The sequence below is a fragment of the Mchenga conophoros genome, linkage group LG11 (genome assembly GCF_057382185.1).
Source record: "Mchenga conophoros isolate Kocher_MC1m ecotype Shallow Benthic linkage group LG11, M_conophoros_male_GT1.1, whole genome shotgun sequence".
In the NCBI taxonomy this organism is placed as follows: Eukaryota; Metazoa; Chordata; class Actinopteri; order Cichliformes; family Cichlidae; genus Mchenga; species Mchenga conophoros.
This window is the reverse complement of record NC_140536.1, coordinates 9,716,032-9,741,471: the sequence shown is the minus strand read 5'-3', so window position 1 is coordinate 9,741,471 and position 25,440 is coordinate 9,716,032. Positions and strand designations below refer to the sequence as shown.

The following is a 25,440-nucleotide window of genomic DNA, read 5'->3' as shown; positions in this document are numbered from 1 at the left end:
CAAGGATGGAAAAATATTTTACTTGTACAACTACAACGGGGGCTACTCTGATTCTGTGATGGACTGGCAACCTGTCCAGCATGCACAGTCAGGATATACTCCAGGTTCATTGTGACCCTGAACTTGAAAAAGTGGTTAAATGGATGGATGGTTAAATGAAAACTACAGCAGCTGGTCTCCTTAGTTCCCAAACAAAGAGCAGTTAATGGAGCACATGGCCTTGTCCAAACTCTTTTGCAACTTTTTTTGGAACCATGAAAATTACCATAGATTTCAACATTTAAATGTTTAATATACCTTTTGTGCATTTAAAAAATGAAATATAGTTTTGGGCAAATTGGAAATTATTGCATTCTGTTCACCTTTTTATGAAAGGAGTCGCAAACGGAACTAAACAATCAATAATATTAATGACAGGTTTTTACTTTTCCTCCTTATATTAAAAACGTTGACTAATGAAAAAAAAAACACCTATATTATCAGCATAGCTCCACCCAGCTACATCATGCATGGGGGCTAGTCAGACATAAATGGGGGACACCTGTAGTGCTGCATGGCTATGGCCATTATTTCGTTTTACAGTGTGGAACATTTTCAGCAGATGTTGCTTCCAGTTGCTTCTGTAGCAGTCTGCCTCTAGTTATCCATATGTTGGCAACAGTGTTCTCTCCTTTACACACAGTTCATTAAGTCTATCTGGAAGCCTCAAAAGGATGCAGGTAATTACAACACCAGGTTATCACCTTAACATAATAATGTCCCACTGCATCCATTACAAGCACCAAATCCTTTTCAGAGTTCGCTGCTATTAACTGAGGATGATGTGGATTAATAAATGCATCCAGAGAACTGATGTGAGTATAGTTTAAGGTTCTCACACTGTTAGCCTCGGGTCTTGAGGCCCCCCCCCCCCCCACACACACACACACACACACACAGAGACACAGCAAAAACACAAAAAACAACAAAACACCCAAACTGGTCCAGTGCATCAAAGCCTGGAAACGAGGCTACATCTGAGAAAGACGGGAGGAGGGAGTGGGGGTTCAACTCTCACTCCCTCCATGCAACACGGAGCTGTGAAAGGATAGAACGGGTTTGTAGAGTAGGAAGAAAAGAAAGCTCTTACCTTTCCCATCCAGGCGACAGAGCCCTTAGACAGACGGACTGCCTCCTGTTGAAAGCAGAACGGCAGGTCGATGCATCGTGGAGAAAAAAGAAAAATTCCGACGCGTCCATTTTTTTTTACTCCTCGTAATAAAAGATGCAAATTAGAGCATGCAAAACACCGCATCTACAGAGCACCTTCTCACAGAACAAGTCAAACGTGCAGAAATAACGATTTTGTAAGTCGGCAAAACGAGCACATCCACGGCGTGTGGCGGAAGGGGGGATTTTGTAAAGATGTGAGAATGCATTAGAATGCAAGAAATGGTGTGATGGCGAGAGGGACTGTTGGGAGAGACAGATCTGCATATGGAAATTAGGGTTAGCCTGCTTTAAATTCTTTTTCATACGGTCCATTATTTTGTATTCATTTGGGCGGAACCCCGACAGTGGGACCGAGGGGGACAAGTGACTTGACAAATCCCGGGGAAAAGTCACGGCACGGAACAGGTGCTTTGGTTCAGTGCTTTTTTGTGAGCAACTGTGTACGCACATACATGCTATGACGATAATGCTCTAAATATTTTTTCATATATCCACATAGTATTGTTTTCCCGAGTCTGTATTTAACATCTGTTATGTAAACTTAATTTCAAGTTAGCGTGTATGTCTTAACAAAGACCGAGAAGAAACTGAATGTAATTATTTTATTTGTTTAATGAGAGAGCTCAGCGCTGTTAGTGGTATACAGAGGAAGTTCAGGTTGCTCTTTAATACAACTCACGATAAATACAGCTGCTGAACCGACTATAAAACAACTACAATTCTAAATATCTTAAAAGCTGCCCGGAGAGACATTGCGACAGAGGAAGCGCTTAGCAGTGAGACCTCTTGTTGTGTGTCTGTCAAAGGATTAGGTTCCTCCCAGTAGGAAACTTCGGACCAATCATCGGGCGTGGAGCGAGTGTGCGCCTGCGTAGTGTGAGCGCGCGGGACCGGCTGAAAACACAAACAGCGATGAATACTGGGAAGTAAAATTCACAAACTACTAAATATACAAGAAGCCGAACTAACAGGTTAGTTCATATTTCATTAACAGTTGGTTTTGGAGGCTTTTCTGTCTTTAGTTTGCCTGTTAAAAATAGTTTTGTTTGACTTAACTGTGCTGTCGTGTCGGCACAGCGTATGCTAGAAAGTTAACGCTAGCATTATCATGCATAAAGCGTATAATGTAGATACGTTAAGTGTTAAATTTGCACTTCGTAACTTCTATGAAATGTTTTATACTCTCATGTCGGATCCATTGTGAAGTACTTGTTCGTTGGCTAGCTATATGCAATAACATACATGCCCGTCACTTATACATTCAATAAATTCATTTATGTTGCTCCAAAGATATTTTTTCCCTGCTTTCTGCTCATGTTTCCTTTAAAACTACATCTAATTGTGCACAACTCTGCAAAATTAGATGTAGTTTTGTATGCTCTGCGTTGAGTACCAGTACTTGTATGTAAGTACAAATGTACTGTAAGGTACATTTGTACTTACAAAGTAAAATGCTAAAATATTGCTGTGAAACCCTTTTGTTTAAATTGTATGTGGTATTAAATTATACATCATCCCAGTGTAATTGTGAATAACTTGTTGAATATTTACATATGAACACAGTTTTGCAAACCACTGACAAAAAAGCATTCTCTCAGTATTTTGCGCTGTGATTTCTTTTTTTTTTTTTTTGGTCATTTCAGGTCAAATTGATTCTGCACTGACACCATGTCAGATGACTTCAGCCAGTCCCTCACCCCGCCAGTTTCCCCATTTGCAGGAGACAGTCTATGTGACCTGGCTCCAGTTCGACCACCGTGTTTCTGCTGCTCTGATGTAAAAGATGATCCCGCTGGAGTACTTTCCACAGAGGGATACGTTGTTAGAGGCTCCTTGAAACGGTATAATTACCTTCTGCCAGCTGACTGTAATCGTACAAAATTGTCTGGCACTATTTTGTGCCTGAGAAATGCTGTCAGTAAGAACAGTCTTTTATAAAATCGGTCATTTTTCTGTGTAATTTATTCAGAGGTCAGTTTTTTTGTACTTATAACACCTCAAATGTAATTCCATTTACCTCCCCTGTGATGTTGTAGCTGCTAAAGTTCCACTAGGAGAAAAGCTTTAAAATCTCACTGCAGTCATTGCATCCACTCCAGGCTACTCTTGCGTCTTGACCCAGCCCCTGCAGAATATGAGACGGACACAGTGGACATCTTTGGCTTCTCCTGGGTGACAGAGACAGCACTGGTGGAATCTACAAAACTACTGTTTGGCCTCTTCAGGTAAGGCATGATGTAAAGCATACGTTATTTCAGTCTGCTTTAACTCTTTACCCTTTGAAAGCCTATTAGAATTAACCTAGGAGCTGTCTTCTGAACTGAGCGGTTGTTTGACGCCTCCTTATAGAAATGACTGGGTGTGTATTGAGAGTTAGTGAGGGTGGTCTTTGCCTATGCAGCTACCTTTGGAAAAACCCTGATACTATTCTAATCATTGTGAAAACCTTTACTGATATGTAATGAAGCAACAAAACATGTTGTTATGGGAAGTCATCAGATATCATCTTTATAAAGGAAAGAGTTAAAATCTGTTGTTTCTACCACTTAATTCTTTTCCACGGCAGCAAAAGTGTGGTCATGAAATCATTCTTTAAAATATTTCATATATATTCCTGATACATTATTGAAAAAGACATCCTTCATATCCATTTACAGGGTCTCTTCTGTTCTGTGTTATGTTTCAGACAACGGATTTACAAGTTGGAGACTTTAGTTAAGTCCAACTCAAATGACTTTGGTAAGTCTGTGTAATCATTAGTCCAACTAACAGTCTTTTAGTTTATTGTCAGTATTTTGTTCGCACAGTAAGCCACTGTTTGCTTACATAGGCATAGTTTGTGTATTAGTTGGATATACAGGTTGTTTATGTGCATTGCTTGTTTATATAATTAGCAGAAAAAAGATTTGAAACATTTTTATGCAGGTTCTGTCAACCCCTTTGGAACTTGGATCAGATTTTTAATCCTAGTTAAGGCATATTATGTGAGGACAGAAAATGGTCTGATCAGCTTATCAGCTTGTAGGAGAGTGATAAAAACTAGTTAAATCAAGTGAAATAAGTGTAGGAATTACCGAGGGCTTCAAATATGTTAACCCTCTCAGGCTCAAATTAAACTTTTTGTTGCTAATGCACAACCAAGTCCTGCAGTGGTACTTCTGAGTAAAAAAAACAACTCATAAAATATGTATGTGGGGTAATCAGGTTGTTAGTTTTTAACTGTTGCAAATCGGCAACGCCTGCCTTGAGAGGGTTAAAGAATGAAATGTCCAGAATAAATAAAAATAATTATTCTGCAAATTAAATCCCATAATTTCTAGAGAGTTGTTTTCTATATATATATTTTTATGAACAATTTGAATGTATTTGATATGTATATATGAGCTGTACAATAGTCATTTTCAGAGTGATCTGATCTCTGATACCGTAGACATATTATGAGTACTACCTACAGCACCCTTTTGATGTTTTAGGTCAAGCTGGAAATCTCCACTATAAAGCAGAAGAACTCTGGCAAGAATGTGTTACATTTCTTCAGTATGTCAAAGTCTTTCTACACAGGTAATTTTAACACATTTTCATGTCACACTGGAACTAATAAAAACATGTTAATATATTATGGTGTCATGGAGTTTTTGTTTATTTGAATGTTTGATTGGATACCCCTTTTGCATATGTTCAGATATCTCCAGCCTTCCAGGTCCCTGGATGCAGCTCAGTCACACCCTTACGAGGAGCTGGAGGCTCAGTTCCCCTCTGCTCTTTTGGAGGAACTTTTTGGGATCACTCTCCTCGTAGGACGACTCAAAGACCTGCCTGCTAATGTTCAAAGTGCCTTTACTATACAGAATCACGGAAAGGTACGGCCAAACGCTAGTTGGTTTGTTTAGATCTAACTTGAGTAGAGATTTAATGTAAGGCATTGATTACAAAGGTGTTAGGGAGCTTAAAAACCGAAGGAAAAAAACCCCAAAGACAGCATTTAAAACAGATGCAGACAATGTGGGGCTGGCATACCAGAGTACAAAGGCTATATATTATCAACTGAGCATTAGGTTTTATGACTACAGTTTTATCACCCAGCTGATTTTTCTTCTTTTCACATTGAAATGAGAAATCTGTGTTCCTTTTACAGATTTTACCTCCCTCCTGGCATTTGCTACACCTTCATCTAGACATCCATTGGTCAGTTTTGGAGATCCTTCACCTACTTGGTCACAAGATGCAGGGTTTGTGTTTGCAGCAGAATTCTCACCTAGGAAATAACTAAAGAGCTATTGAATTATGATGGAAACAGGCTCTTTGTAATTTTACTCATTCTGTCTTCAGGCCAGGTGGTGTACGCCCACAAGTTTGTGGACCTGACGGGAGAGAACCTGACTGATAGCAGCCTGTTTGACGAACACCTGTGCAGTCTGCTGTGTGACCTTACTGGACTGGCCATGGGCAAATACAGCAAGGTGGGTGGTTCATTTCATCTCACTAGATGCAGCAGTGGTATTTCAGAGTTATGTTTTTAAGCTGAAATTCTAAGTGTTTCTCATATAATTGCCACATTTTGTAGTTGGTTAGCAAAAACTGGATCGAAGCTGCACACAGAAGGCATCGCAATGTGCAACAAAAAACATTTTAGTGTAGAATAAAGCTTTAGTTGGCAACTCACTGTGTTTAATTGATCCTGTTTATTTGTAGGTGAGGCCTACAGAGGCGCTGAGCAGCCATCATTACCTTTGCACCTGCACCAAAGAGTTGTGGGTCCTGCTCATGTACCTTCTGGAACACAGGAATAAAGAGTTGCACACACAGGTAACACACATACACGCATGTTCTGTCACACAGTAAACTTTGATTCTGACAGTATTTAACTAATGTGTGCTCCCTTTAGTCTTTCTGGAGCTACATCAACTCGTTGCTGAGGCCTCTGGTTTTAGGAAAACCTGCTGCTGAGCAGTTCAGTGGCCTCCCCACACACTGTAAGGACCCTCTAGGATTCACATGGTGGCTGGTCACTCATTTATCAATGCTAGGCCAGTATAGTCGGAGCGGCATGATGGTCCAGAATGAGGTAAGAAACTAATAATTGCAATAATGATACCTAAAGATGTTCCAAATGAACAGAAAAGTGTTTCTATGTAAGATTTTTTCTGACATATAAAACTGCAATTTGTTTCATCTTAAACACTAAGATGAAGACTATTATGATGAATATAGAATACTGTGAGTTGTTTTTAAGTGTCTCTCATTAATTTATCTTCATCTGCAGAAAAACCTGGGGGATAACTGGACCTTTGTGGATGAGTTGCTCAAATTAACTTGTAAGGTAAGCGCAGTTTCTAGTTGCGATATTCAGTTTTTGAACCCTTTAAAATCATAGTGTTTTTAAATGGTGTGTGTGTGTGTGTGTGTGTGTGTGTGTGTGTGTGTGTGTGTGTGTGTGTGTGTGTGTGTGTGTGTGATAACAGGGAGGTCTAGCAGAGGAGCAGTTCAGGATGCATGTCCACTCCTGCCTCAGTCTTTGTCTGATGTGGGAACCGAGCACCAGTGCTGTGTCCACCCTCTGGGATTACTACAGCAAGAATTTGGTAAAATAACATCTGTGGCTTATCATGAAGTGTATACATTTGATTTGCTGACCAATTTACTACAAGTAGCTTACTTTTGTGTCTAACCATCAATTTTTGAAATGTCTTATTTGTTGCTCCTTTATTCACACCATACTTCTAATTCTAAGCATGTCATGCTGCACCCTGGTTAACAAGGGCTCTACAGTTATATATTATGCTCTGTCACTCCTCTTCAGAGTGCCTCATTTACCGTGCCCTGGCTGGGGATTTCTGCCCTGGGCACTTTATGCAAGACACCTTTAGCTCTGTTGGAGCAGGCCCGGAGCTGCTGCTCCCTGCCTCCCCTTCGCTCTCCTGGATACACCCAGCTCTATCGCTCTGCCAACTCCTTCCACATCTTTCTTCGAGTGCTGGCCCTGTGCCTTGCACAGGATCGGGCTGGAGGAGTCCCACAGAGACAGATCAAAGGGAGGTAAGGATGGAGAGAAGGCTGAGAAGCTTTGTAGCTCTCGATCCTTCACATTTTCTTCCACCTTGAAAAGTAGGTTTGACAACCATAACACTATATACTCTATATTGTGGGGTTTTGATTTGGAGTCTTTCAGCAGTGATTACTAATCAGGGATAGGCTATATAGATTTCCCCTTCCCACTTGATCTTTAAATGTGTGATGTGTTTAAATGGTGTTTGGATTTGCCTATGTGTAAGCACTCGCTTGCATAAATACACACACAACATGTGTGTTTGCAAACTGTCATGCATTTGAGTCTTGTTTGTGTACGTGCCAGGTGTATCGCAGTCTCCCGGTGCGTCTTTGATATTTACTCAGGCCCACCGGTGGAGCAGGTGTCTCAGGAGTCAACCACCTGCTCTCCAGCAGAGGCCAGACCCAAGAAGCCTCCTACTGATGCACACACAAACACACAGGCTGTGCACCTGCTCCCTAGAGCAGTGACATGGTTTCAGTGTGTGAGGCCGTTGAAGAGAAGAATACAGTGCGTGTTTGAATAGGAAATAAAGAAAAAAAAATAGACAAAGGACAAGAAGCTGATGGATGCATCAGAACCATGTACTGGTCCATCCTATATCCCAGGCCGGCTGTGTGCCAGAGGGAGGCAGCCGTAGATAAATCCGCCTAATGACTTCCCTCTGTCTGGAATGTGCTCTGTAGCACTGCAGACATGGGGGCTAATTAGCTAACGAGCGTGGCGGTTAATTCGCCTTAACGAAGCTGTGTTGGTTTCCAACACGGAGAGAGGGGAGCTTGGGTGGTGGGGGAGCAGGGGGATGTGGGTGGTAGGCAGTCTGGCGACAGCCAGGCTGGGCTGGGACAGGTCCAGATCCCCACCCCCATCCCCTTCACCTCCCTCCATCTCCCTCCACTAAAACTATCACCACTACCTCCTCCTCCTAAGGAGGCGCGAGGCGTGCCGACTGTATCTCCACAACGCTTCGGCAGCGTTCCCACTCCTGGCTAGGCTCTGCGGGACACCCGTGACGACCACATTAATGGGATCGACTGCAAGCATGTTGCTCTCCAATGCTGGGAGTTAGGAGCATCTGCTTGCCTCCAGAAAAAAAAGCTGTCCAGAATAAACAAACAGAGAGACAGGTTGGGAGAACACAGAAAATCCCCTCTGCTATCTCCCAGTGTGCAGCTTATATCCCTGTTACATACTAGCCATTCATCTATTTAAATCTCCCTCCCTGCTCACTCTGACTGTATGCTTCACCACCTTTTCCTTTTATAGTTCTCTGTGGGTGTAACAAAGCTGGTTGTGGTGTTAACCTGGTCTTTCCCAGTTTCCGTCTCATTTTTCTCCACTCCTTTTATACCAGTCATACTTCTTACACTGAGTTTGTCTTGGGATGTGCGCTGTTTGTGTTTTGACCGAAACAGCAGCTCTACTCACCTGTGTGGGCTGCATCTGTATTTTAGGATGGGGAGGGCTAGGGGGCTCCAGCCTTCTGTGTTTTCCTGCCAGGCGAGCAAGCTCTGTGTGTGTGTGCGCATGTGTGTGTGGTTTTATTGATCTCTCTCTGTTGTTGCAGTAAATTGGTTTGGCTGTAGAGAGAGGGACTGAGCGCCTACTGCTGTGTGTCTGAGTGTCTCTGACATTTAACATGATCTTTAAAGGCATTTCTCCACAGTGCCCGCAGGATCTAACAGCGTGCTGGGTGGTTCTCTATTCTTACTTACTCTCTTGCTTTTCCTTTCTCTCTCACCCACATAGGCTGGGGAGCCCAGCCTCTCCCCCTGGAGCTGAGAAGGTGATGGAGGCAGGTGGTGGGGTGCACTACAGGGGTGGAAAGTTCAGTTAGTCAGCGTTTAAAGTCAGGGTGTTTCAGAAGAATAAATCATTTCTAATGAATTGGATAGTGGAAGTAAAGAAAAAAGTGAAATAGGATAATAATCTAAAAATAAACAATGCAACCATTTGTTTCTTTGTCTTGTGTGACATGATGCTGTCCATCTCTTGTGGCATACCTGAAAACCTTTGTCCTTCCTCTTTCTTTCTTACTTTGGTCTCTGTGTGTCCAGGATTTACTCTAAGTTCTCCCCAAAGAAGATGCAGGAGCTGTCAGAAGCAGGTCTCATGAACTTTCTGCTGCTGTTTCTGGTAGTGGCCCGGCAGGCAGACCTGGAGGATGTGGCCAGCAGAGCTTGTGAGCTGCTTGGCTTTCTGCCCTCTAACTGTCCTCTTGGACACCGCACACTAATCTGGAGAGGGCATCTGTCAATGGTGTTGCTATTCCAGGTATATTTGTTTACCATAACATAAAAAAAGATTTTAATTAAAAATAACAAAACTGATGGACCATCGTATGTTTGCTCCAGGAGCGGGGTCTGGATGTTGGAGCTCAGGCTAGCCTGCTGACTTCCTCCTTTAACGAGACAGCCAAAGAGTTCTACAACAAAACCACAGAGGTCTCACGCAGGCTTGCCCTATGGGGGCCACTTGGGTCCTACCTGGAGGGTGTGGCCGAGGTGTTTGAGACCAGCACCACTCTCAGCCTATCAGAGGAAAAGCTACTCGGTGACGGGTTCAATTGGTTGCTGCCTGCCTGCCGCCAGTCCGAGCTGAATTCTGCCCTGGGTTTTCTGCAGATCGTCCTTGCGCAGCTCAGGTGAGAGAGCAGGTGTAAATATTCACCAGCTCCCAGGTATCTCTTACTTCTCCTCAGTTTCCCTCATTCTTTCATCATTCACTGATAGCTACTCCCTCACAGATAGTAGACACATCCAGACAAATGTTTTCTGGCAAAGGCCAAGCTAAGCTTTTATTAAAATCTGATAAGTCTCTACGGAAGAAGAGAGTGATCTCTTCTGCTCTCCCCATCCCAGCCCAGAGTCCACTCACTTCTCATGCTGACAATAAGCGGATTGTGCTGTCAGCAGGAATGGGTGTCTGTAAAAAGCCTGTGTAGCACTGAGGCCCCAGTTAGTCTCAGGAGGACCAGTGGCTCCGGGTCACCCTAACCAGGTGCTGCAGTAGTAGCCCTGATTAGAATTACGGGCCCAGGGGACCCTCTTTGGACCCTCCTGTCTTTATGAGGACGGCAGCAGTGCTGTGGGTGTGTTGAGAGACAGTGGTCAGTAGGGCACCAGAATGAGTTCAGCTGTAGGACAGGGGTGTTCGTTACATGAACAACCCCAACTGAAGGTCAGAGAGCCACATCTGAAACGCACTCTGTTTATGGGAGGTAGAGATGGAACAGAGGCCACAGTGGACAGATATCAGACAGTGAGGAAAGACGTGTATATTTTACACGCTAATCTGGTGTTATTTAGAAGAGTCAGTTTGTTTGCAACCTATTATGTTTGTAATAGCTCTGAACAACAATTAAAGCGGCTTCTTATAATTGCATGGATGAATTAATTTTAAGTGTTTCATGCTCCTAAGTTACACCAGTATGCTGTGCAAAGGCATTAAAGTCTTTGACAACAACTATCATTTTATATTGGGAAAAAATGCCTATTTTGAATTTATGACCATGTGGCCATTATAAACTCAAAATGAACTTATCTTTGAGCTTTGTTGTGGCCTTCACCAGCTGCTAGGTGAAATGGTTTCTCTTTGGTTGCTTTACCTTTGTATGTGCTCCACTTAGTTGTTAGAGTTCTCAATTGGTAGCATCCAGACTATTTTATCAAAAAAGTTGTTGCTTGCAGCTCCTGGAAACCAGGCTAGTGAGGTTTGTTTTGAAAAAAATCCTACAGAGTTTTGGTGATGGTTTCCTGTGGCTCCATCACTAAAGGTGAAAACTAAGTGAACATTTATTAGCAAATGTATTCAGTGCACACAATGTGCTGTCCATTTTATGTCAAAGTAATGAGGTTTGATACGCAGCTTTGTTGAGTATATATCTGATTTTTCAATATACCCCTAGATATATATTGTTTCTGGAGTTTTGTAGCACTCAGAGTGTTACTACGTCTTTATGCTTACGCTACTTTGAAAAGGTTAATAAATGATCTGAAACCTCAGAAAAAGGGCATTGTAAAATTAAGTGTTACCGAGCCCTCTTGCTGTTTCATGTAGGTGTATGATTGCTTTAATTCTCCAGTGTGCACTACCATCCTCTCAGCACACACAAACCTACACAACTGTCCACACCCCCAAAGTGAAACACTAACCGAGGTGTACTCGTTTCTTATTTCAGTGCCAGCCCCTTGTAACACAGTATCTCGTTAGCTTTGCTAATTCCCAGACTTCCCATCTCAGATCTTGGGGTTGAAGGGCACACATTTGCACATTAATGGCCAAGGAGTGAGAGGAGAAGAAGAGAACTCTCAGAGGCCCTCTGTGTTATGGCCTGGACCACCATGACCCATTTAACCAAATAAAAAAAAAAAATTAAAATACCGTGCTCTCTCTCTTTCCAATTCGTGCCGCCAAATTAAATATAATTCTTCGGCCTGGCAATTTTCGGTATCTCTTTGTGATTAATGCCTTTTCTGTGACACAATTAATGGGCAATTATGTAGCCTGGCAAATTTAGTGTGTGCATCATTATGTCTATTAAGAGCCATGTGGAATCCGCACACATTATGAGAATTATTCTGCCAATGGTTGAGGCGGCGTAGGGTCCGAACATTCACTCTTGATAGCCATCGTCATGGTGCTGAGGCAAGAAGCCAGTAACAGGCATAATTCCTCAATTTTATTTCTTCCCATGACCCTCCGTTGTAGGAGGATGGGGGTGACGCTGGTTGACGAGGTGAGCTGGCATTGGCACAGTCTGTTGGATCTGTTTTTGGCACAAACAATTAATCCCCATCTCCTTGGCTTGATAAAATACAAGCCTTCCTGTGAAGCTTTTTCCTTTGTGAGCATTAAGACCTTTTAGCGGGTTTTGACCCCCCCCCCCCAATAGTCAAGGACAACTACTGTCAAGTGTCTTCTTATAAAGGAAAAAAACACCTTTACATTAGATACAAATGTGAGGACAAAGTAAGGAAACAGGGGACGTGGAGTTAATTCCATGTATGCCCATGTGTGCGTCTGATGTGTTTGTCTGCCTGGCATTGTTAGGATGCTACTTTTTTTTTTTTAATGTCTTTACAGTGAAGGCAGCTGGGGGAAGGGTTACTTTGGTCCCTAGTGGTATGTAACGGTGTGTGTATGTGTTTGTGTGTACATGTAAGAAGCCACAGTGAGGAGGATTAAGTGGGGTCTCTGACGATGTCTTGTACAATGAGGGTTGATGGGTGTGAAAGGCCTATTCCGCAGTAGTAACGAGGCTAATGAATTCAGACTCTAATCGATTGTCTCAGCTCTCTCTGGATTAGATGCAACCTTGCTGGAAGGGAAGGCACCATTGAGGTGTGTGTGAGTGTGTGCGTGTGTGTATGTAATATAGTAACAGAGTAGAGTGTGTGGTTAAGGATAGGATAGAAGGGGGCTGCTAGTTCCTCTATCTTTTGCTTCTTCCCCACCTCATCTTAGCCCCCGCTTCCCTACACCCTCATCCGGGTGAATGAGGGGGACAGAAGGATCATCTCCCGTCTAAATGAGATTACAGCTCCTTCAGCTGCTTATCTGGGCTAATGCCAGCCACTGTGGGGCTGCCGTAGCGGCCAGGGCCAGGGATGAGCCAGAAGAGCCAAAGTATAGTCTGTGTACAGGGGATCAGTATTAGGCTCCACTCTATGCCTATAATATCCTCCTCTCCTTCCTCACACCTACCTCCACCCCGCTTTGCGCCACACTGCAGCGCACCACTGCACCCAGTAATCCCCCAGGAGAGAAGAGAGGGAAAACATATGAAGGAGGAGTGAAAGAGAGGAACTGTGGAGCAAAAGGATTTGAGAAAGTAGGGAGGGGGGGGGGGGGGTTGTACACAAGAGGGAGCACTGAGTTTGGATTTTGCATTGGATAGATTTGTTTATCTGTGTGTCTGTGTCCTTCCAGACGAGTCCATCAGCGCAGTGACCAGTCAGCTCCCACCCTGTCCTGGGTTCCTGCTACCGCCAGTGTGGTGAAAGAGCGCCACCTAGCGGTAGCAGCTGCTCTCTGGGCTCACTTCTTCCCCTTTCTGCACAGCCTACGTCTTTCTCAGACACCTCCAGCACAGCTTGCAGATGCAGCTGCAGGTCAGTAAGACCCAGTGGAAGGAAAGGTGGGAGAGCAAGATTTCTGGGCATCCTCATACAAAAGAAAACTGATGTAGCTATTTTAAATGAAAGAAATTTGAGGGGAAAATATGGCTTTACGAGTGAAAAGGTAGAACTGGAAAGGACACAAAATTCAAAGATCATAGTAAAGAGAAGACATTAATGACTTTGAGCGCTATACGTATCATCATCCAACTAACTGAGACAACACTGACCTATTTTCATTTTCCTCAGGTTTCACCCTGCTCGCCTTTGATCTACCCACTTCGGCACCCCAGGACCTTCAACCAAATTCAGTTCAGTCCATCATGCAATACTTTGGGTGGGATGACATGGTTCACCCACTCTTGGTAACTCGCTATCTTTCCCATCTGCTTCAAAACAGGTAAGCTTTGACCTTTGAATCCAATCCCACCCCCCAGTCTTCTCTGTCCCAAAACATTTTCATTTGACTCACCTGATGCTTTTACATCAGGTGAGTCCGATGAGAATGATGTTCTCCTCTTTTCCTGTTAGTTATCAAGCTTCATCATTGTGTGACGCACTTAAAAAAACTGTTTTCCATAACTTCTGCAGGTACATTACACCGTCTCTAATTAATAAATGAAGCACAGGGTGTCCTTGTATAGTGAAGATGGTTATTAATAAATAAAAATGCATTCATGCCTTTATACAGAAGGTAAAAGCTTCAAAATTACACTCAAGAGTAGAAGAATGATTATTATTTCAACCACAGACATCTTTTCAGACGGTGCCAAGTGATACTAAAGCTGCAGTAGGGGAAAAAAAAAATATCCAAGAGTTTTAAAAAAACCCTCCATCTGCAGCTCCAAGTCCCTCCCATCACATAAGCGCTGACATGTGCATGTGCTTCATATGCTTACAACACAAGCTGTTAGAGGCTCTAACAAGCTACATAAACATGAAATGGAATTGGCTGCAGCAATGAGCCTTTGGCTAAGGTTAACAGAGGGCTAAACCATTAGGAAGATTCAACATGGCCACTTGTGGCGTGCTTAATGGAAATTCTACCTGCACAGCCTGAAACCACTACAACAAAGACAGATTAGATATTACAGGAATGCGTCTAGCAAAGACAGAGATGCTGAAACACCAATCAGAATAGCCTGCTGTGGTTTGAAATTAGTTCCCTAGTTAAAATTGCAGACATCTGGAATATTATCTGGCCATCAGCTGCACATCCTTCTCCACCAGTCCAGCAAGATGGAGAAAGAAAACGAGCCATAAGCTAAAATAATATCCATGAACCAAAATGTTAATAGACCACAGCCTTACCTACTGAGCTGTCTGGGCACTGTTTATTAATGAAAGAGAGGCAGGAAGATTATTATGCAATAAGGAGGTGGTGTGTTTTGTATGGGCAACTGCCAGTACCTGACCCTTCAACTGCAAGATACCAAAGTGATCCTTTTTAGAAGTTTTTTTCTGACAAGCTTATCTTTCTTATTTTGTGCGGGTTGCTTTAAAGTGATTGCACAAGCTGCAAAGTAGAATTTGCTTCCATTGAATTAGGCTTTCCACCATTTGAAAAGATGTGCATTAGTTGGACAGTCAATAGAAACCGCCTCGCCCCCCACCCACCCTGCCCCACACATCTCCAAACAGACTTGTGATCAGGTTCTTGCTGTCTCTTCTCTTTCGCAGTGAGCTGGTGTCCTCTCTGAGTGGAGATCCTGGCGTTGCTGTGTCTGGTTCTGCACAAAGCCTGTCAGTGAGGGCCTGGGTCAGATGTGTTCTACAGCAGCACCTTCACAAGAACCCAGATGGCACTGACAGCAGAACAGGTAACAATACTCAACAGCAGTTTTCAACCTATTCTTTAAGTAAAAAAGGAAGTGTTTACATTAATGTGAACTTCGTTATCATTTGAATAACCAGTGTTTGTGTTTTTGCATTCGTCAGCCCGGGCTGTGGAACAACAGTTGTGTGAATTGACCCGGCTTGTGCTGAGGCTTCCCGAGGTGGAGAGGCTTCTGCAGAGAGCCAACCTTAATCCCACAGCAACCAGGCCAGAGCCGACTGCAGCCCTGGAGATGTTTGTCAAGGTAACATACGCACACAGGTGACAAACACACTGGGGAATAATTCTGTCTTTGTGTATTTTGAAATTTTACAGCGAGAACTCAGGTCGGCTTTGTGTCCAAGTAAAATTAAAAATCGTCTGTGAACCTTCATCAGCGTGTGTTTCTATGTGTTTCACATGGTGTTAGGCTGTAGGCAGTGTGTACAGTGGACTGAAGGTTTTGTCTGAGCGTTCAGCCATGGTGACCACAGCCCTAGACTACATTGGTGACATCCTGAAGCACATTAAACCGTCTCTCGTCAGCAAGAACCAAGAGGGAATACAGCTAGCATACTGGGCTGTTGGTAGGTGCAAAGTTTATCAATTTCAAACGCATCACAGAATATACTGTGTATAAAGTCCACGACTGGGCAAGAAATTATTGGAATTGCGTATGAGAGTACAACACTCTTTTCTCTGTGACCAGGCTGCATTGTGAAGCACTGGAGCCCCCTGCTGGCCACATCAAAAGCACAACAGCTGTTGTTCCGCATTGTGGATGGGCTGCTGCTTCCCCACAACCTCACACAGCAAGACAAAGCTCTCAGAGACAGTCTGCCTTTGTATATACAGGTAGGGACAAATGTATAATATAGACACACATTGTCCAAACACACAGCCGTTACATTAAAGAAAGAAACCTGGCTATTTTGATAAAGACCCTTCCATTTATCGTCTTCCAGGGTCTGTCTGTGGCCTCTAGTGTGTCTCAGTCCCAGGGGGCTTACCTGAAGCAGCAACTACGTTCTGTAACTCGCAGATATTTGGACCATTTCCTTCCTGCCTCGCCTTCTGTGGGCATTATTGCCAACCACCCGGTGCTTCTAGGTGCCTGCGAGGCCAACCCAACCAGCCGTGGAGCTGCCCTGAGGAGACTCATCCTAGAGGTTCTTTGGTAGGTCTGCAGAACCATGAAAAGAATTTGCCTGATCCAGCATTGACCTGAATTTCATGTTCACTTAATTTCTGAATGTGATTCCTGTTTAATCAAAAACTCTCTCAGCAATGACTGAAAACTCCAAACGCCCCAAAGGCTGTCTTACCTTTATTATCAAGGACTCATGTACATCATTTCCTTCTTTCACCATGTGTCTACATAAACAGCCACTTAAAGTTACTAGAAACACCTCTGCTTGTGTTTGCAGTGAGAACTTCCTGCAGTTCAAAGGTCACGCCCCCCCTCCTCGTCTGGCATCCGTCCTGATGTTCCTGTTGGAGCTTCTGAGACGAAATGGTGACTCAGACCCCTCCCTACTCACCGTGCCCCTCCCCTCTCTGCTGCGCTGCATTATGCTGGTCAACGAGCCACAGGGTAAGATTGACAATCTGAATCTTAAATAGTTTTACAAGCCAAGTTTTAATATAGCAGTGCTCCACTACCTCACTGTTTCTCTGTCTGCAGCTTAAGTATAAAACTATATAATCATGAGATCTAACAATCCAGAAGTTGGTATAAAAAGAGAGCGTCTGGCTTTCCATATGATCACAGTTCACTGAGTACAAGCAATGTAATGATGGTCCAGAGCAGAGGAATATGGACAGTGCGACATTAGTGGCATAAACGAATAAAGTTGTAATCCAGCAGCTGTTCCCCGTGTGAGAAAGTGCCATATTCTACTCAGAAACTCTTGTTATGTAGATTAGGAGTTGTTGTAATGACTTGCAGTACTCAGATCTTCTGTTAACTCTACATTTTACTGCAGTTTTGATTGATTGAAGTAGAAGTTAAAGTCATTTTTTATATAACAGTGTCATTTAAGTGGATTCACTTCATTTCAGACTGATGCATTATATAATCAACACTTTCCAGCCCGTCTCTATTGATGTGATTGTGAAGTGATTTTTATTTTTTTATTTTGGATGTGCAGTAAGGAAGACGAGCACAGATGCCTTACAGCTTGTAGTTGAGCGGTGTGGTGCCGCATCTACAGAGAGACCATGCGACCAGATGATCACAGTCTTACGGTAACTGAATGTTTGTAGCATTAAATACTGTATGCATCGACAAACTTTGCAATATTCGACTGTGTAAGATCATTTGAAGTGTACACATTATTCATAGACAGTAATTATAGATCATCATCAAATTACAGCCTCTTTTATCCATCATTTTTATTCATTTATTTATTTATTATGCCTACCATCTCGATGCTCTTAGGTCGTTTGTGGAGGAGAACGAGGGAGTCTACGACAGGCAGATATACGGCATCTTGGAGACTGTGGCTGTTTTAGATCCCACTGTGGTTCAAGCTCTTATCCCCAATCTGTCTCTCAGTCTGAGAAACACTGAGCACAAAAGAGGACTGGGCAAGAACATCGCCTTGAGGTGAGCAAGCACATGAATCACACCCTGGAAGCCATGTAGACGGCATTCATCACTTTAAACTATTTTTAAGTTGTCTAGACAATAAGCGCTGCAGTTGCATACAGAACAAGAAATATTCAGCAGCTCTGTGACTTACAGAATGTGCCACATTTGTTTGTGTAACAGGAGTGCATATGTGAAGTTGCTGGGTCTCCTTGGGGAAAGTGGGCAAGCTGAAATAACCAGTCTGGAAAGCGAGTGACAAAAAAAATCCAGTAAAGAGAGACCTCTTCCAGACCCCTCCAAGAATCTCTTCTTATCATGTTGTATTTTCATTTTTGTCAATTTCCCTTAAAAAAATGAGGATACCTTAGAAATTCTGTTTAATTTATGTTTAGCATAATCTGTAATATTCTTAAAACCTCAAATGCAGTTGTAAAAAAGCACAGAAAAGATTTGTAGAAGGGAAAAAATATACAAATGGGCATGTTCCTATCATGGATTAAAAGCTTAATATTACCTGCCTGTAGATATGTACATATTGTCCAAAAAAGAAAAAAGTGCAGCTTTGCATCTCAAGAGATTCACTGTTACTGAATGAAAAATGTGACAATAAATGTGAATGTGGCCACACGCCAGCATCCCCACCTTTTCGTTTCTGTTCGATACTAAGAGAAGGGAAGAATGTGAAGTGTGCACACATTATTTGTGATTATGGTATGAGGTGCTGCATCTATATATCCAGCAGTCTGAATTACAGATTTGATCAGGGCCCAATGACTTCACCACCACACCTTAAAAAAAAAGTTGAGCAGAGGGAAGAAGTAGTACTGTTTGTTCCCACTCTCCCGTTCTTTCTCCCCGTTCCAAGTTCAGCAATCTCTTCCAATCCCGTTCTAGTTTGCACCTAATCACATGAAGTCTCACTCCTGTCTCCCACAATCACCAAGTCTCATTTTCTGTCATTGCTAGTCATTTTCCAGCCTCATCAAACTGCAATGCATCTCCTTCATCCGAGGAGCTTTCTGCTGCATCACATTCCTTTTTCCTCCAGCAGCATCAGAGCTGGTTGGAGAATCCATGCATAAAGAAAGAAACTGAGGTGGTTCTTTAAATTAGTGTGCAATTATCTATTGCTGCTAAATAATTCCCACTGAAGAGCAGTCATCCTCACCCCCCGAACTCTTAGAACTACTACTGCTCTTGACAGAACACACTCCTGCGCCTTTTTTCAATTCTCTGTTTGCATCTTTATTCTGCAAATTTTCCAGGTTTTCAACACCTTTCTTTTCGACAGACAAACGGGGGTTTGTTTTGGTCAGAAGTATGTTTTGGACAATCAGCATTATTCAGTATATGGTACGTATGCACGCAGATGGGACTAGACATTCATTAGACCACAGTCTTAGGTCCTGAGTGTATTAACAGTCGGACTCACACAGGTCGTTTTTTTTTTGTTATCTTATTTGAACTGAAAAAGATGGCATGGTTATTTACCTACGAACCCAAGTACCAGCACAGGCGATTAGAAAGCAGGCTGTTCTTCAGGCCACCGAAGTGATTATAGGGATCACGTGGAAGTGTTATACAGCAGTTCTAGCTAGAAATGCTCCTACAGTACTTTAATGGGTTACAGAAACTGCAGTTTCATTATTATCTTGAGGACAGTTGAGCAGGTCAGCAATATCTTCTTTCCACGTCTTTATTAACAGTTAGGATGACTGTCTTTTTCTTTTTCTCCTGTCCCTTTCCTGCAAGATTTATGTTCCCACTTGCTCCTTATGTCTTCAGTGGTCATGATGTTTCAGTCTTTGGAAACATACAACCAAAAAATGCTTTATTGTTGTGAACGCAGATTGTTCCTAGAAGTTTAAATAGCTTAAATAGCATGGCTCTTGTCAGGAAAATATTATTATTACATTTTGGTGTCAGAGATGGCGTGTTTCAGATTGAGTCCAATAATCGAGCACTTTAAAAAAAAAAAAATTAAATAAAAAAGAGAGTTTATCTGAAAGTGCTCCATCCTCTGGTCACATGTTCTGGTTTCCTCACGTTTTGTAAAGGAGTGGTTTAAACAGCACCTATCCTGTGATGGGGTACTTGTAGAGTTTGTAGGTTTGGGCAGGTGAAGTAAGGAGCAGGAAGGAAACAGGCCGCTATCCCATTGGAGGCAAACGGCAACGTTGGCCCGTAGAAAACCTCCTCCTTTCCCTCCGTGCTAAGATCCAGCACCTGGAAAGAGAAAACTCATGCAATATATGGCACAGCTGTAGTAATGGCACTGGGCCAGTACATAGTAATAACAATGTCTTTTCCTTTGGCACCACCACAAGGCATGAAATTTGATACAAACATACATATCAGCCTCAGGAAAGGTAAGAGATATTGTCCTATTTCAGTCTTTAAAAACTGCTATAGATGACCCTATGCCCATTAATAAATCCCAATTAAGCCGGTTTTCAGTCTTTATATTAATACCAGAGAAAGATTGTTTAATGAAAGTCATTTGCTCCTTACTAGATTCCAGCTAGAATGGTCTTCATCTTTAGATTGACGAGCCATGAAAAGTTGGGAAGGTTCTTGCTGTTAACTAGGGGATAGTGGGTTAGATTTGAATTAATCGCCTACATTAGAGCACTTGTTCCCTACAATACTAGTGAAACTGCTTGAACAACCTACTAAAGCATGTACTAACTTAATCAATCATCAAGTCAGTTCAACTTGTGGAATACTAATCCCCTCAGCAGGGCTAGTATGTGCCCCTTTGTGCAAGGAGGAACTGGACGACATCCAGGAGGCCACTGGTGTGAATGTCTCCGACCAAACAATCAGAAACAGACTTCATGAGAATGACCCAACGTCCTCCGTAGGAAGTAGTAGGCCCTGTGCTCACTGCCCTGCACTGTGGAGCGTCACTGGCATTTTGCCATCAAATATGAGAATCAGCAGACCCACCACTTTACTCTGAAGACTCACCTGAATGCATGCCAGAGGCTCGTTGGTCCAAATAGAGTATCCTCCAACTACATAGATCCTGTCATCGTGGACCGCTACTCCAGACTCGTTCTGACCTGAAGAGGACAGAGACGGCACAATGCTTCACTGTGCCAATCAGAGGGCATCCTGACAATATGACTTCCACGTCCCCCAGGAGGCAGAGGGGAAGATAAATGGAGAAAGATGGGGCAAGGGTGGGAGTGTACGCAGAGCTATGGCGTGTTCTTTCTGTGACTTTGTCTTTAAACTTTTGCAGATATAATGGGAGGAAAAGATCCGAGAACAATTGTGTAAAGTCAAACAGGAGTACAGGAGGAGGAGGAAATAACAATAAAGTCATCCAGAATTTAAAGCCTGTAATGGAAAATGAGAAAACATGACCACATCCTACAGTATATGTATGTGAGATTGTCTTGGCAGTGCTTGTGTTCCATCCCACCGCTATCCTGTAGGCTAAAAGGTGCAACATACCCTCAGGTCCAAAGTAGACATATACTCTCTATATGTTTTAATTTAATCATCCTACCACCTACTTGCAGCCAACAGGGAGGCATTATGTGTTGTGTTTCTAATCTAATGAGAGGAGGGCAAAGCCGAGAGTTATACTCAGCCTACGTTTCCAAGCACCACATATGTACAGTGCATAATTGTATTAAAAATATATGGTGTTCTAAATAGATTAGCATTAAAGCTGCTGAAAGCTTGTTTTCAGAAGTGTTTTTCATTAAAGATTTACAACTACATAAAGAGCAATTAAAAGTTCAGCTTGGAAAAAAGTTTGATCGACAGTGGCCTTGAGTATCAGCCTGCTGTTAGTCATCACACTGGTATTCAAATGTCACTAAATCCTCTGTGCATTTGGAAATACGTCCTTTTAATTTGCTCGATTTGACAAAAAACTATTAAGGTTTGCGTGAAAGTGTAATATATGATACGGTGCAAAAGTCTTGAGCCACCCCTCTTAGCTTTATATTTTGCAATAAAAATGGCAAATAGGTGCAGCGCTTAATTGAAATGTGCAAACACACATGGAAATGCAGTCACCCTTCCACTGGGACCATTTCTGATGAGGCTTCAGTGAACAGTACATGGATCAACTAAAGGCCCTGATGAATGTCTCGGGTCTTGTGTCAGGTCTTTGCTGGATTTTTCTCCTGTTTCTTAAGGACATGACTTTCACAAATTGTTCATCTGCTGTAGATACTTGTACAACATGCCAAGATGTGCAAGGTTTTCTGCTAACAGCATTCCTTGTTGGTGCAAAAAATATTATTTTATGTCTGTCAAACTGACCTTTGGCATTTTTCATAGATTCAACTAAAGAAATGGGAAAAAATATTTTTTGTAACAGGCTGCTTGTGGCAAAGTGCCTACAAATAGCAAAGAACCAGTTTAAATTCTAAGATTAGACGTTTTTAGACTAACTAAAAACGTCTGAAAACGGCCAGCTTCAAGTACTGGACAATGTATGAAAAACCAATCATTGTCTGAAGATCAACTTTGAAAGACCTTCAGAAAGCCTGGAGAACTGTGGCCCAAAACAACATTTTTTAAAGGTCTCCAAAATATAAAGGAATGGGTGCTGTCTCTTGATGCTGTATGTCTTAAGTTAGCTCTCTTTTATGGCTCCACAGCTCCTGACAGAGTGGGTTCAAGCTGCTAAACACAACAGAAATTTCAATATGTTGCTATGATAGATGAGTTAGTTAACTCAGACTTTATGTGTATGTATAATGTAGGGCATATCTAACACTTTCAATTTAACATCTTCTCAAAAATAGAATATTAGAGTTGTTGGTCAAAAAAACTACAAACTGATTTATGCTAGGAAGATGGGAGAAGCAAAATGCGTTAACATTTCCCACCCAGTTTGTCACTAGTAAAGTCACTCGCAGTGGGCAGTGCGTCTTTTGGTCTATTAATATAAAAATTGCTAGTCTGGCTCAAATCAAAGGTATCGTGATCGAGCACCAGCATAAAAGCATTTTGTTCACACCCTATGTGTTTTTTTTAATCCTTACCAAAACACCAGCATTAAATAAACAAGTTCTAGTTTAAGATGGATTGTAGTGGTGAATTTCATGATCCTGTCAGGTGAATAGCAGAAGCAAATATTGTTTCTCGATAGAGTCAGTTAACTGCCCCAGTTCTAGTCTTTATCTAAGTTAATCTAACCACCTCCTGACAGTAGCTTTATGTTAGCGCAGACATGACATCACCTATCTCCTCTAACTCTCAGCAAGAAAGCTGCAATTTCTCTGTCACAGCCAAAGCTTCTTCTGCTTCTATCTAATGGATCATTTCAGAAAAAGTTGTGCAGGTCACACAGTATGCATGTTTCCACAGTGGCTTCATCGCTTTGCCCACCTGTGAGGAGGCTGAATGAGCACCGCGTCCACTGGTCCAGGTCCATATTATAGGAGTCGATGTGGCGGACCAAGATGCGATCGTTGTTGTAATCCAGGTCGTTCCCACCTAACACGTACAGTTCCCTCCTCACCGCCGCCATGACGTGGTATACTCGCCTCTGCAACATGGGACTGCGGGCCAACCACTGGTCCTGAGGTGGAGGCGAAGGTGGTGGGGAGTAGATATGGGGAGGGAACGGCAGATGAATTTGAAGGGGGGGGAAAAGGGAGAAAATAAGAGATGCAGTACAAAGAGGGAGGCAGAGAGAAACAGCGAGGGTGGAAAGGGAAGGAGGATGAATACGAAGATTAATATTTAAGCATATCCATGCATGGGTAATTGATGTATGCTCAGCACTAGATAAATAACGTGACACTGGAGCTCAGGTTTGTACTAATGACTTCCCTCCCTATTTCTAATCATATGTTTCAGCCACTCCATTTTACACCGAGGATCCCTGCTCATTTCACTAAGTGTGTCGAAGTGTATTTTCTGTGTGTGTGTGTGTGTGTGTGTGTGTGTGTGTGTGTGTGTGTGAGTGCTTGATTGAGGCAGAGAATGAGAGAGAGAAAGTGTGTGTGTGCGTGTGTGTCTGCTGGGAGCTGACGGGTGGCCATCTGTTGAGGGTAGAGTGGGTGGGGGGTTGCTGTTGCTCTGGCAGGTGAATGTAGATTCATGGTGAATACAAATGAGACTCTCTTCCTCTCTCTTTCGTTTCTTCATTCCCTCGCTTCCACGCAGACATGTACAAACACAGACCCATATGGATATGCGCATTACACACATACACACCGCGTACTATATACAGGCTTTAGCAGCTGCCTATAAACACAACCGATTGATGTTTAGCCCTCTACATTCCAGTGCAGAAAGGTGTGTTTGACTATTGCACACAGAATCAAAATCATTTAAAGCTCATATTTAATTTCAAAAATATAACCGAAAAAACACGACAAAAGTTGGAACTAAATTTTACTGTTTGCAACATTTTGTCTTGCTGAAATAAGCAAAGGGGTTGTTTTACCTTTACATACCTTTACAGCTTTGTGTGAAGGAAAGTTTTCGCAGGCCTCTACATTGAAAAACTAAGGAAGACCAGAGCAAGTATGACCACCTCTATAAAGGTTTTGCAGTTTGCTAGTTGGGGTAAATTCACCCCATTTGAGTGCTCAGAGAAAATGCAAAAAAAATCCAAGAGCTACATGTCAAACTCTAAAGTTTTCAGTTAGCATGTTAAATGTTAAAATTCATGACAGTGCAATTAGAAAAGGACTGAACAAGTGCAGCTTTTTCAGTTTAAAATGTTTTTCAGAGCACTGTAGAGTCCTGGAAGTGTCGTTTCGCATTAAGCGCACCTTTGCAGATGCACAAATTAATCATACCATGTATACAAATGCAATTCCCATCCCAAATCTAGTTTTACTATTTATCAGAGTGGCTGGGATGTTTTTAATTGATTCCATACAGTGTGAAAATCAATTAGCAGACACTTGACACCTGCCTGTTGTGCTATCCGTCATTGAGAACGTAAGGTGTGCTTTTATTTCTGGGAGAGAGAAAAAAATACTCCATTATTATTACACCGATGATGTTTAGGTGTGTACTTTTCCAAAAGTCTCATCATCAGTCAACAACAATTCAAACAGAGTAAACTGTATTATAAGCTAACCTCAGTACAAACTTTCACAGAGAAAAATCTCAGGATGAGTCTCATAATAAGTGGCTCTGAATAAGGATTCCAAGGACACAACAAGCTCTCAGCACTGACATAATAGCAACCAAAACGCTTTACCGAGCAGTTCACATCCACCACAGACCATCAATTTAGAGTTCTGTTTCTGAACACCTGAAAAATGTAACTCAAATAATCTCATCTACCTCACATTTGGTCTCCAAAAGCTCCTGAGAAAAAAAATATGAAGCTTGAGGGAAATTTTGTGTGTCAGCTGTTTGGACCTGGGCGTGTAAAAGGGTATTTTTTTTGTTTGTTTTTTGTACTGATCACTGCTGTTTGCTGTTGATGAGAGTCAGGAGATGAATGCAAACAGTAAGGTTACTGTCAGTAAAACAAAATCACTGTTCAAAAAAAGAAAACCCCACTGAAAGTACAATGAACTGTAGCGTATAATCATACTTCTTTGTGATTTTGTCTCTATCAGCAGCCTCGTTCACAGTAAATTCATTCTTAGCTTATATGTAAATACTGGCTCGAGTTGGCTTTAGTGTGTTTTGGGAATATGGTGATAAAGTG

At 42.4% G+C, this 25,440-nt stretch overlaps 2 protein-coding genes across 5 annotated transcripts in view; one reads left to right on the top strand and one right to left on the bottom strand.

Moving 5' to 3' along the window:
* Positions 1 to 2,073: 2,073 nt before the first annotated feature.
* On the top strand, positions 2,074 to 18,424 carry mms22l (MMS22-like, DNA repair protein). Its single transcript, XM_085290820.1, has 26 exons — positions 2,074 to 2,183; positions 2,856 to 3,053; positions 3,312 to 3,437; positions 3,899 to 3,951; positions 4,686 to 4,773; positions 4,895 to 5,072; positions 5,348 to 5,441; positions 5,542 to 5,672; positions 5,905 to 6,018; positions 6,098 to 6,277; positions 6,476 to 6,532; positions 6,675 to 6,794; positions 7,013 to 7,248; positions 9,319 to 9,535; positions 9,616 to 9,905; positions 13,193 to 13,374; positions 13,630 to 13,780; positions 15,061 to 15,200; positions 15,319 to 15,461; positions 15,627 to 15,783; positions 15,906 to 16,051; positions 16,162 to 16,373; positions 16,624 to 16,790; positions 17,347 to 17,443; positions 17,637 to 17,804; positions 17,970 to 18,424. The coding sequence occupies exons 2-26, from the start codon at positions 2,881 to 2,883 to the stop codon at positions 18,043 to 18,045; spliced, it is 3,696 nt and encodes a 1,231-aa protein (XP_085146946.1). The 5' UTR covers positions 2,074 to 2,183; positions 2,856 to 2,880; the 3' UTR covers positions 18,046 to 18,424.
* Positions 18,324 to 25,440, bottom strand: part of klhl32 (kelch-like family member 32) — a 37,546-nt gene continuing 30,429 nt past the window's right edge. For all 4 annotated transcript variants that reach the window (XM_085290821.1, XM_085290825.1, XM_085290822.1 and 1 more), the window contains 3 exons: positions 23,148 to 23,340; positions 20,760 to 20,854; positions 18,324 to 20,015 (listed from right to left, as the gene is read on the bottom strand). In XM_085290821.1, coding sequence (XP_085146947.1) covers positions 19,854 to 20,015; positions 20,760 to 20,854; positions 23,148 to 23,340 — 450 coding nt within the window. In that variant the 3' untranslated portion in view covers positions 18,324 to 19,853. The remainder of the gene's footprint in view (positions 20,016 to 20,759; positions 20,855 to 23,147; positions 23,341 to 25,440) is intronic.

Coding starts and splice junctions, on each gene's coding strand:
- mms22l (XM_085290820.1), top strand. CDS start 2,881: ATGTCAGATGACTTCAGCCAGTCCCTCACCCCGCCAGTTTCCCCATTT. Junction 5,673..5,904: donor CCATGGGCAAATACAGCAAG/GTGGGTGGTTCA, acceptor GTTTATTTGTAG/GTGAGGCCTACAGAGGCGCT. Junction 7,249..9,318: donor CAGAGACAGATCAAAGGGAG/GTAAGGATGGAG, acceptor CTGTGTGTCCAG/GATTTACTCTAAGTTCTCCC.